The following is a 12,847-nucleotide window of genomic DNA, read 5'->3' on the forward strand; positions in this document are numbered from 1 at the left end:
TTCAGACCCTATTCAAATCGTGCGAATTGTCCCAACAATGCTTTTTGTAACAAAAACACCTAATCCAGAATCAGGTGTTGCATTATGTGGTCATGTCTTTGTAGTCTCCCTTAATCTGGAATTAAATTTAATCTTATGTATAATGTAAGGTGAAGAAAAATCAAGCCTCTGGAGGTCACTGGCTCTCCAAGGGTCGAGAGAAGCAGACGGAGAGAGGGCCCTGCCTGCCTTGGGTATCAGCCCGAGCGCAGGGGCCTGTCTCTGGAGATCTTCTCCCACGGCGCGAAGCAGACTGAGAACAGAAGAAGACAACTCCGTATGAAATTACTGCCGAGGACCAGCCATGGGGCTAACTGGAACATACCGGCAGAGATGCTTCTGGAAAATGGATTTCATCCACTGCTGATAAATCTTAGTCTTTCATTTTTATTACTGTGATATTTAATAATAATTATTATTACAGCCAGTCTTTATTCAGAAGATACTCTTGGTCAGGCATTGTGCTAAATGCTTTAATTTTATCATCTACTTTAATTCTTCCAGCAATATGAGGTATGCATTATTATTAATGCATTATCATTATTAATCCTATAAGTGAGGACAGTGAGGTGTCCATGAGCTCTAGCCTCTAACGTCAGATTTCTAGACCTTCCACACAGATGCCAACAAGGACTTTGTGTGCAGCCCTGAGCCAATGGCCTCTGAGTGTCCTGGCTCCTCTCCACGGCCAAGAATACTCCATGCCTGGAGCGTGGACCTTCCCCTCCGAGGAGTTGCTTGCTCTGATGGGGAGGCCCTGACAGAGAGTAACTCGTTCAACACTCACTGCGGTGTGGGCAGCATATCAGACCTGAATCTTTCATCAGGGGGCTTCAGGTTTTGAGAGGAAGGCCAACATCCTCTTGTCCTTAAAGAATGATAATGTTTGAGGGATTTCAAAACCCCAATGTTTCTGGTCCATGGTCAACCATCACTGTAGTCAGTGGGATTTATTGGCTCCTAAGGCCTCAGGATTGAGTCAATTCGGGGAAGGCAGCAAAATTGTTAGCCTACTCTGGGCCAGAGAGCAAGCTTCTTCTCTATTGGACCTCAAGGTTTCCAGAGAAGGTGAATTTACATAATTTAATGATTTGTTTTGGTTCATTAGTAAAACGATTTATTTCCAACTAACACAGCTAATGCAGAAATGGAGAACTCATTTATGGTAATCCTCATTTAAAGATGCCCTTTTGGAAATTACTTACTAGAAGATTTTCAGAAGAAAAGAACCATAATATAGCTAAGAACTCTATACACAATGCACAGCACAGTACTTGGCTCATTGCTGGTCCTCAGTGGAGTTTCACTGAAAAAATCACAGAAGAGGAACTGCATGTGGTGGGTACATACAGGATTGATTTGGGACAGTCCAGGGACTCCGCATCTGGCTCTGGAGAAGAGGAGCATGCAGGGAGCTCACAGTCCGGCAGACTAAGGCTCGGCACAGAGTTGGCTGGCTGCCTTGTGGTGGGGAGGCAGAGTCAGGATCCTTGAACGACTCTTCTCTGGTTAGTTGACTAGGGCAAAGGCTGTCAAACCTCATTCCCTGTCTAAGGCAGGTGGATGAGGGAGTCACACTCCTCAGGGATGCTTCTCAGAGGTGAGGATGAGCAGCACCTCCCCCAATGTTGGCTCTCCTTGGGCTCGTGCCACTGGTGTTCAGACAAAAGGCCGACTTGGTGGTCTGCGACGTACTGCAAGGTAGGAACAGGTGGGCGCAGGCTGCCCTGGTATTCAGCCTGATTCTGATGATCTCAGGCAAGGCCTTTACGAAGTTAGTCTGGGCTAATCTTCAACTTCTGTCCTTAAGAGAGACCCAGGTCCGCTGCCAAGATCCATGGCTCATCACTTCCTGCTGTTGGTACATGAGTATGTCCTTCTCACGATCTCATACACTTCACATATCTGATTATACACTTAACATTCACTGATCTCTTTTACATTTTCTAGTAGTTATTTAATAATTTCCTCTAGGAGAAGCCATTCTATAAGGTAAATCAGTTAAAATAAACTAAATTTAGACTTCCTTTTGTCTGCAACGATCCTGCCTACCAAAATAAGCTGTGCCACTGGGCGTCTCGTGCAAACGGAAGAGACCTATCTAGATCTCCATGTTGTGAGTCCTGGAAAAGGTGAGGTTAAATTTATGGAATATTCCATCAACCGTGTTTACCACAGACTGTAGCACGGGGAACTGGGAGTGGGCAGACTGTAAGCCGAGAGGTTCTCACTTTTTTTCTCTCCGATTATTAAACATCAAAATTAAACATTTACCTACTAAGTGCACTACTTGCTACAAAGAGGCAGTATACTTATCGCCTCTACGTGCCAGCTATCAGTCCTGGTTTTCTTCTGTCACCGTTTCAATTTTGGACAGATCGTCCTTAAGCCAGTCTGCCACCATGTCGGCCATTTCTTGGTAAGAGTATAAGATAAAAGCATGAGGTATTTTTTTCTCACAGAGTCGAATATCTCCTTCTGGGAAGTCTTTCTTTATGTCTTCATAGTACTCTTTTGGACACCAAGCATCTTTAGCACCATAGTAGAATGTAAGCTAAAAGACAAGATGAAAACATTTCATTAGAAAATACTTTACCTTCCAAATACAGATATGACACAAGCAACCTGCTCTAAAAACAGTCCCTGTGCCTGGCCCTATAAATTAGTCCCAAGGCTCCTTCCAGAGAGTGGCTCTCTCAAGGCAGTGAGCTTTCATGGTTTGTGGGGGTGAATTAAGAGGCATCTGATGGAAACAGAGCCACATAGGGAGACAGAGACTTGTGTGACAGATCACCCACGAGTCACTGAAGGGACTCGCTAGCAAAGTTGTGTGTTGAGACTGGGGTGGACACTGGAGAGATGGCAGATGAGAACAAGGATGAGTTGTTGAGACAAAAATCACTGAGTGACTAGGGACCACTCATTATTCAATTAAGAGTTGTCATACAGCCACATGGCGGGAATATGGAACAGGTCCATTGAATGCATGCAAAGGTGAGTCAGACAGACTCTAGCTTCTCAGTGTAGCAGATGAAATGTGATCAGAACTTGAGAGTGTCTACGATATGTCTACGAATAGCCTCCATGCAGCGGGAGAGAACGGCGATTCAGTGGGGAGGTGATCTAATCATCCTTTGGGTTGCAGCGAGCAGGCTGGATGGAGACAGAACCTCCTTTGAGGCATTACTAAGATTGATCTATATCTGCCCATGATACACACACACATTTTCACATATGTACATACATGTAGACATGTGTACACATGTGCACATATATACATGTATATAGGCACACACATACATATATAAGTATGTATATATGTATATATGTATATTTATGCACACACACAATTATAACAAGTATATATATGTGTGTCTAGTTCTAGATCATTCTTCACTATAAAAACTATGTTCTAGTTCTGTATTTCTGGGAAAAAAAAGGCAACAAAAGTGAGATCTTATTCAGAGGGGTACATAGTGATAATTTCTACAAAAAATAACAACTTAGTTGTAAGAACCCGATGACATTTGTCATCACTGAAAAAAGTTATGCCCAGCTCCAGCCCTTAAGTGGCCAGTTACAGTCACTTGTAGTTTCCATAACATACCAAATTCGCTCACTCACTCAAACCCTTACTGATTAATCTGTTCAGCGACTACTCGTTGAGCATCTACCCTGTATTAGGAACCTGGAAAGCATTATAAGACAGTTCGTGGTGGGGGAAGGCTGGAGGCACCATGTACACAAGACAACCCCCAGAGAGTCGATGCCTGAGTTGACTCTTCAGGCTGGGGGGGCACACTGTGCGGAGCAGGCCAAGCAAAGTAAAAAGTGTGAAGGAGCATGGCATGCTTGGGGAGCTGGACGTAATCAGAAATGGCTGGAATATAGAATGATAGGAGATAAGACTGGCAAGGCAGAGAGAGATCGGGTGAATTTCTGTGCCATGCTAAGGAGGTTGTACCTGACTCTGAAGTCCACGAGAGCTGCAAATGGCTTCACACAGTGAAGTGCCATGATTAGATCTGAATGGTAGGAAACTTACTCTGGCTACAATAGCAAAGAGATTGTGGGGGATCAAGTGTTGGCAGGAAGATATGGGAAATACATGTTATCGTCCACTGGGTAATGAGTAATTGTGCGGTGTTGAGAAATCTGGAAATTCAGGCTTGGGCTTGAGTCCGTCAGCTCTGTTCCCCTGCTCCAGTGCGCTCTCTGGCCTGAAGACACTTGGACACTGAGAAAGGCACCCAGGAACCTTCGTACCGGTACAAGCTGTAGTGGTGGAGTCTTATGAAAAACCCTAATACAAAAGGCTCAACTGTAAGGACAGCAAGGCAGGGAAGGTCTTCCCTACAAAGACGCTGTGACAAAGAGAACAACGTCACTGTTGCTCTCTGCCTAACATTTCAGCCTATTTCTATGGAGAACTTCGCATTTACTTTTCAGGGAGATAATTACCACTTGAAATGTCTCCAGCGAGAAGTCCAGCTCGATGAGCCTCAGCACTGGGGCAATGCCACCCTTCCCCTCATGCGTGAAGGTGTCAGCTGGTTGAGAATGAGTAATAAAGCACAGATTACAGGGACCCTACACCTATCTCCCGGTACCAAGAGATAGGTGGTGACCAAGTACTTATGGGGCGCACACTGTCCACGGCAGGTACTAGGAACCTCAACACAAACTGACGTCAGTGTGCAAGACAGCGTTAACAGTGAAGAGTCTAGATTCCCCATATGTTCATCTGATTTTATTTGATTCCTCTGTGACCAGGAACCATTTAGAATGAGCTGTATTTGGTTAAACCTCTAAGTACTGGTGGGGTAATGTCTCCCCCCTCCGCCCTCCAGTTCTTCTTCAGGCTACATTCACTGAAGGGCTCGCTATGAAAATCTTGGCTTACAAGTAAAACACGTGGCTATTTCTAATGCCTTTATATACACTGGCTCAAGATACTTCCTGTTCTCTATAGATTATAAGTCACAGGCAATAGATCTGAACAGAGGACTCTGCACCTGTAACCCTAAACAGGAAACTGAAAAAGTATGGGGTGTGTGGAGGTAGTGGGGGATGGGGGAGGACAGGTGAAGTAGAAAAAGGAATAATGACACCAAAGCATAGTAGTTAAGAGTGTGTGCTATTCTCATGTCGATATATACCAATGAATCACAATGAATAATGATAAACTGATGAAAACTGAGAATAATGTGCCAGGCTCTGAGCTAACCTCTGTGCTCACTGAGTCCTTACAATAATACTTGAGGAAGGCATTTTATCCCTATTTTACAGAAAAGGAAACTGAGGCTTAGAAAGACTAACTTGCTTAAGTTGAAACAAATCTGGCTTATATATCCAGAGACAACATTCCTAATTAGTACCTTTCACTACTATCTACAATTAACTAGTGAATTGAACCATGTCATGAAAACATAAAACCTCAAGACCGGGAGTTCTTAACCAGATATAAACACCGAGTAGTGTGACCATCAATTCAACTACCTTTACCCGAAGTCTTCTCAAAGTCTATGTGGCTCATAGACTTTGGGGTGCTGCATGTTATGGAGGTGATAACTAAGAATCCCGGGCTATCAGCAGAATGTTTAAATTCAAAGGTTTATAATAAAATAAATTATTTCCAAAAGGTCATTTTTCCTTGGCACTTGCTTTGAAATGCATGAGAGCTGATAAAAAGTAAAAGTACATTATTGAGATGGAAATTATTGTGCTTCCAGATTGTCACGTTAAGTAGTCCATTTCTCTATTAAACATAAAATTTAATTTTCTCAGTTCTAGACTCTGACTTTCCAGGACTCTGCTTCTGCTTCTGCTTCTGCGTGTGCGTCCTCTGCACGGAAACATGGCGACTGCAGTCTCCGTGAGCACAGATGTTATTCTCCTCGAACTCTTCAGGGTTCCCCAAATGAGACATGTCCCCGCTACAATGTCCCTGTACACTGCTGCAGCCTGCCACCACAAAGAAGCCACATTTGTCTTTTCTCATGTTTTTTTTTTTTCCTTTCTTTTTTTACCTTTTGCTGCTGAAATGAATAGATTCACCAAAAATGACTCTAATAAATTTATCTCCCATATGGTACTACGTGGCTGAAACTCAGAAGTAAGACAGTCTTGCCTTGGATAAGATCCCAGAGCAGGGAACGACACAGGTGCTATAAACTGGCCCTTAAATACAACAGACAGAGAGAGGTATGAACAAAGCAGCGTCCGAGCCCAAAGGGGGGCAATCTGAATTCCGTCTATAAGGGAGAGCTTCGTTATGATACGCTTTGAGTTGCTGGCTTTTATGCATTAATAATAGAGAATTTATTCTAAGAACAAAAGAAATATTAGAAACTATCTTATAACCCAAGTTTATAAACTTGATTTTGCTAATAACTAATAAAAATCACTTTTAATGATATATCAACATCTTAAAATACTGAACATAGAAAAGCCGCACATGAAAATCTCTATCTAGTGGTACGTACACACACACACACACACACACACACGAACACACAATGGAATATTATTTAGCCATTAAAAGAGAAGGAAATGCTGCCATCTGCAATAGCATGGATAGAGCTTGAGGGCATTATGTCAAATGAAATAAGTCAGAAAGAGGAAGCCAAATACTGCACAATCTCCCTTAAATGTAGAATCTAAACGAAAGTGAACTCACAGAAACAGAGAACAGATTCGTGGTTGCCAGAGGCGCAGGGAAGGAGTGAGGGGACTGGGCGAAGATGGTCAGAAAGTGCAGACTCCCAGTTATGAGCACGTCCTGGGAACGGAACGTACAGCAAGTGACTATCGTCAACAGTTCTGTGCTGTACATCTGAGAGTTGTTGAGAGTAGACCTTAAGAGTTCTCACTGCAAGAAAAAAAATTTCTAACTATGTGAGCTGATGGATGTTAACTAAACTTATTGCAGTGATCAATTCACAATATATACATATATCAGGTCATTATGCTGTACACTACACTTTAAACTAATATAATGTTATATGTCAATTAGATCTCAATAACACTGGAAAAAAATCTCTTATCTGAATTACCTCTCTCTATTCAATAGTCCATTAGGACTACAGGGATTATAGGAGCTGCAGGTTAAATAAAACAAAGTTTTCCATTGCCTTAGAATTCTATTTGATAGGCGTATTTATTTACTTTTTCTTGTTCACTTTACAGATAAACTGAATTTCAGAAGCTTCTTAGAATATAATTCACCAGGTAGCCAAGTTTGGTATAAATGAATTCTTCCCAGTACTTAAGTGAATTGAAGTTTAATTGACCTTTATTCCTTCAAGTGGTCTTTGGGCAATCTGTTTCATGAGACACTGTAGACCTGAGCAGAGTGGCAAACGGTGTTTCTGGGGCTATGATACTCAGAGTGAAAGGGCTTCTCATGAAGCCTTATATTCCATTATGGTAAGATAACTTGTGAAACTGCTCAAGCTCACCATGCAGTTACAGGGAGAGGATGGAGCAGTGGGCGCCTTGTGGGAAGCCTGGGTCCCGAGCCACCTGCACCTGAACTGGAATCCTGGGTTCTCCCATCAACTAGCGCTGTTACCTTCGACCAGTTACTTGGTCTCTCTGTGCCTGTTTCCTCATCAGTAAAGTGGGAATAGAAAGAGCTACCTTGTGGGCTGGTGGTGAAGATTAGAAAACAAAGCATATCAAGTACTTTGCATATAGTATGAGCTCTTAAAGGGGTAGGTGCTATTAAAACGGTGATGATGACCAAAGGGACCTCTAGACCTTGACTATGGTGACAGCAAAATCTGTCTAGATTCTTCCCCACAGCAAGAGCTGTACCTAGGCCAGAGGAAAAGGGGGCTACATGGCCTTAAATTAGTTTTTGAGAAAATATATTTTCTTCTGATAAGCTGCTTTTGATATGTCAGGCTTAGAAAATATTTGTGTTGAACTTTTTTTTAAGCCTAAAGCAAAGTTTTATTATATACCTTACTTCATTATCACACACACATACACACATGCTGTATTCCCCTGAAATGATAGTGGAGAAAGACACTGGATGGAAGAAAAATCCTAAACTGATTACTAGTGAAGCATACCCCCATCTCCCCTTACACTCAGCTCGCTGAGTGGATTCTCACCCACTTTGACTCATAGTGAGGCCTGGAGCCTAAGCTGCAGTGCCCTTTGGGTATATTCTTGGTTGTGTATCTCCTAAAACAAAAGAAGGCACCAACATGCTGACACCGTGACTTCCCTATGGTAGGGCTCATCGGGTGAGCCCCTGGGGAGCAGAGATAGCACCCCTGCTTTCCTGGGCTGTGTGAGACTTCTTTGTTAATGTTTCATAGACAGCCATAGCTCCCTGAGTACTAAATTAACAGGCCTCCCAGCTGAGGTAATGGGTTCACTTCTTTAGATGGAGTGCTCTGAGCTGTCACACCATGTGGCACGGGAATAGCCAGCCAGCTGAGAAAGTACCCAAAAAGCGATGGTGTACATGCTTGGGAGGAGATACATTTTCTATGTCTTACTTTAAGAAATCAAGAAAAATTATGTCATTCCAGCTTTCTTTACTCTTTCTTTCCTTCTCTGAAAGAACTCCCACCTGGCCAGCTTTTTTTTTTTTTTTTTTAAATCTAAGAAGTAAAGGGTCAGATATAAACCAGCCAGGTGCTTACCAAGGGGTCAAATTAGTACTCACACACCTAGGCCTCCTACCTGCCAGCTAGATTTTTCTGTCCTGCCTTCATTTCCCTATTTTCATCCCCTTCCTGCTTTCCCAGGCATAGGATACAAACTGTTAGGTCTCCAATGTATTCATCTCCAGAACAGGCTGGACGACAGCAATGGCCTTCTGCCTTTCTCCTTCCCCCGAAGTCAGACACTTAAGCCTTGACCTTGCAATCTTAAAGGAAACCTATTCTGTAACATAAACAGCTCTTTTCAGTTATTTAAAAATCTTATCCTCTAAGGAACAGAGGAACAGCAGTCACAAGGCTTTACAGTTTCACTGCAGTCTTCCTGAGCAACCATTTTTACAAACTTGAAGAATTGCTAAAGAAAGGGAAACAGTTTAGGAAATTCGTTTTCCAATTTACCTGGTTTCCTTTCTTCCTTTTATCCCGAACTGGCTCAATTACCATCCTTAAGAAACCGAGAATTAAAATCCCCAAAGATGAAAAAAAACTGGCTGAGGATGGAGGTGAAAACACAACCCTTTACACCACTGAGCCTCGCTTCCCTCTGCAGCCACCTGGGGGTCAGCGGCAATCAACACCCCAAAGGAGGAGGAGCGAGTCCAAGCTGGGTACCGACTGGGTCACGTTTCAGTGGTTGGAACAACTATGCATCACAAAGCTTGCAGACGGGGTCTCTCTTTCCTGCGTGACTCACACTCACGTGTAAGGGCCAGAACTCCCTCACTCCCAAATGGAAGTCGCTGGGCCACCTAGTCATCAGCTTCATCTCTTCCTTACCTGGGACTGGAGTGGGACGCTGACCCAAGGTGTCTATTTGTCCCTGGCAAAGCATTAGCATATGAGACATCAGGAGCCCATCTATCCTCCTGTGTCTGTTTCTCCCTGGTATACGCCTCAGAAAGTGGAAGATGAGCTGCAAGCGCTTTTTAATTAACTTAAAAAAATGGCCAAGTCCAGCTTGTCTGACTTCTCTGCACCACGGGCCTGGGCCCACGTCCTGGTGAAGATTAGGTGCTATTGTGTTTTCCCTCACAGCCGTTCCTACACAGACAGCATCCTCCTGTAGGGAGCAGTGGCTGTGATCTGGACTGGGATGAATGAAAATATTTGAGAAGTGATGTGTAGGAGAAGTTAGGCGAATACTCTTTTTAAAGTACTCAGAGATATATCTAGGATATAAATACCGTAATAAAAATAATAATTAAAAAAACAACTTTTATTGAATGCTTAGTACCTGCCAGACACTCTTGCATGGTATTTATATAAATGATAGCATTTTATTTTTGGCACAACCGGATGAGAATAGATATTATTATTAAACCCTTTTATTGATGAAAAAAGGAGGTCAAGTAACTTAACCAAGGTCATATAAGTAAGCAAGTGGCGGAGCTGCAGTTTGGACGTGACTCTGGAGACGGTTTCCCAGTGAGCCGCCCACTCCTTTCATCATGCTCCTCCAGAGGACGCAGGGTATGCTAACATGAGTGTCTAACACGAAGCTCTCAAGGTCAAAATGACGGAGACAAAAACAAAACTATCTATTCCCAGGATGATTGTGACATTCTGGACAGGCCTCAAATTAAACAGGCAGAACTAACACAAATCGGTTTCAGACCGGGGCTTGGCGGAAAGGCAGTCCTGGTTAGCTGGTCCAGGGAGCGCTTCTTATGCTCCGCTGAGCAGGACCTGTGCATGTCTGAAGGATTTGCATGCCCAAATCTGCAAACACTGCATGAGGTTTGTTCCCAAGGCAACATGCACCTCTGGGCTCAGGTGGCCTGAGCGGGATGGGGAGAGAGCCACAATAGAGGCATTTCTGCTCCTGGGGACACTCTGCCTTTCCCAAACCACACTGCCACCTGGCCTGGCCATCTGCGGGCAGGGGCAGCAGCACTTTGTGGGCAACCCCTTCATTAGAAAGCTGCATCTCCTGTGTTCTTGCTGGGAACAGTTCCAGATCCCTACTGACCGACAGGGATGCTCAGATCCCGTCTGGCTGTTTCATCAGCCGAGGCCAAAGATGGTCACGGCCGTTTAGAATTTCCCTCTAAGTGAGTTTTAAATGAAAACTTCGAGTTTCTAAATCAAACACTAATTCACTTTTCTATGACTGAGACACACATCGCCTTACAGTTTAGAACAAATGACAGAACAAGGGAACGCTGACCTCCCCTTTGCCTCAGACACACCAGGTGCCTCATAAAGCACAGCATACCCCAGAGGCTCCCAGTAGAGTTGGGATTCGGGTGGCGAAAATGTACAGTTGACTCTCTCACTTTGGTTTATTCCGTCCTGGTTCTCATTCCCATCCCTCCCCACTCCACTTATTCATTAGCTCCTCTCCTTCCTCCCAACCTTTAAGCTGTGCTCCCCCCAAATCAACCTTTAGATGTCTTCTCTCTTTATACTACCTATTTCCTCAGGTTACTATTATCCATGCTCATGGCTTCAAATGACTTCTCTTCACTCCCAAATCAAACTCAGCCCAGACTACTCTTCTAAGCTTCATACCTACATATCCAGCTACCTGCCAGATGTGTTCCCCTTGGATGTCCCACAGGTATCTCAAACAAAAATACCAAAGTGGCCTCTCCTCCCACATTCCCCATCTTGTTACCAAATCCAATCCAGAGGAACAACCTTAGACTCCTGTCGCCATTCTCTCTCGTCCTGTTAGTACTGAGTGCCCATGATTCTACTTCCTAAATCCTTCCGAATGCTGCCTCTTTCTACCTCACACCTTCATTCTTACTAAAGCCTTCTAAATAGTCTCCCCATCTAAAATCTCATTCTTTTCCAACATTCTGCCACCCATTTTCCCCAAAATGGTCCCTTCTCATTTATTAATCTAGACACATTCCTAGGGCTGACTGATTGAAACTGGTACCTCTGAACTGGCTGTTCACAGATGGCTTATGTTCTGATGGGTCAGTGGCTATGTCATATAGCTGTCCAATATTTTGAATATCACTCTGATTATTACTTCCTTGCTCAAACCCTTTAATGGCTCCCCACAAACCCCAAATCATCCAGTCTCTGTAGTGTAGTGTATCAGTGCCCAAGCCACAACACTAGCTGACTAACCTTTTCTGGTGTCTCTAAAGAAGGACTTCTTCGCTTAGGGTCTATAGGTCCATGCAGGTTTATGGGATGGAGCAGCGCAGTGGGAATGCGTGTGGGGTGGATAATGTAAATTTGGATAGAAAAAAGATTATATCTTTATTTTTGCTAACCTCTATCTGTAATTTAGTATTTCCTTCAACCATAAAAACAGGCAACAAACTACAGCAGTAGTAGTAATACCTATATTTTGTCACCTATAAAATTATGGAAAATTCCAAATCACAGTACACTTTAGATAACAAAAAAATAATGTATGCTCCTCACTACAAAATCACCATAGTAATTCTGACTGCTATTGTAGGTTATTATTTAATGTGTAAACAAAGATGCACATACGACATGTGACAAATTTGTTTTTCAGATATTTTGATAACTATACTTCGGTATAATTGGTTTTGTTTTGTAATCTCATGCATTTCTTTTATGCTATTAAAAATATTATTCTGAGAAGGGGTCTACATACGAGAGTGCCAAGGAGATCCATGGCATAATAAAGGCTTAGAATCTACTCTAATGGCTTCCCCATCCATCCACTCAGCATACATTTATCGACTGCTCACTAGGCATCACTCACACGTTGTGAAAAATGTGAGAAAAACGCAGCTCCTTACCTCCAGGCGGGTGAGAGGGTGACCATTTAAATACTGTGTGATGAATGCAATATTAATACTTTACATGGGAGCCATGGGAGCAAGGGAAAGGATATCTGACCAAAACCAAGGGCAGGGATGGCCTCTTAGAGATGACACTGGAACCAAGTCTTAAAGGACAGGTGAGGTTTAGTCAGGTGAAGAAAGAACATAACCATGAAGCCACAGGCCATAGTATATACTATGAGTCTGATTATATTTGCTTCAGGAAAGGGAAATAACTTTATGTAGTGCTGAAAGACTGCAAATAAACACAACTGTCTGGTCCTATGTCCAAGGTCTCTAGACGAAGGAAGGAAGGAAGGAAGGAAGGAAGGAAGGAAGGAAGGAAGGAAGGAAGGAAGGAAGGAAGGA

At 43.2% G+C, this 12,847-nt stretch overlaps 1 protein-coding gene across 8 annotated transcripts in view; it reads right to left on the minus strand.

Annotated features, from left to right (window-relative positions):
• LDAH (lipid droplet associated hydrolase) overlaps nt 1-12,847 on the minus strand; it is an 86,475-nt gene continuing 73,628 nt past the window's right edge. For 5 of the 8 annotated variants that reach the window (XM_025045668.1, XM_006910265.3, XM_025045664.1 and 2 more), the window contains one exon: nt 1-2,593. In XM_025045668.1, coding sequence (XP_024901436.1) covers nt 2,375-2,593 — 219 coding nt within the window. In that variant the 3' untranslated portion in view covers nt 1-2,374. Of the gene's footprint in view, nt 2,594-4,500; nt 4,590-12,847 lie in introns of all 8 variants that reach the window. The other 3 variants (XM_025045667.1, XR_003045840.1, XR_001516748.2) reach the window with 3 other exon arrangements.

This window comes from Pteropus alecto, unplaced genomic scaffold, assembly GCF_000325575.1.
Source record: "Pteropus alecto unplaced genomic scaffold, ASM32557v1 scaffold61, whole genome shotgun sequence".
Taxonomy (NCBI): domain Eukaryota; kingdom Metazoa; phylum Chordata; class Mammalia; order Chiroptera; family Pteropodidae; genus Pteropus; species Pteropus alecto.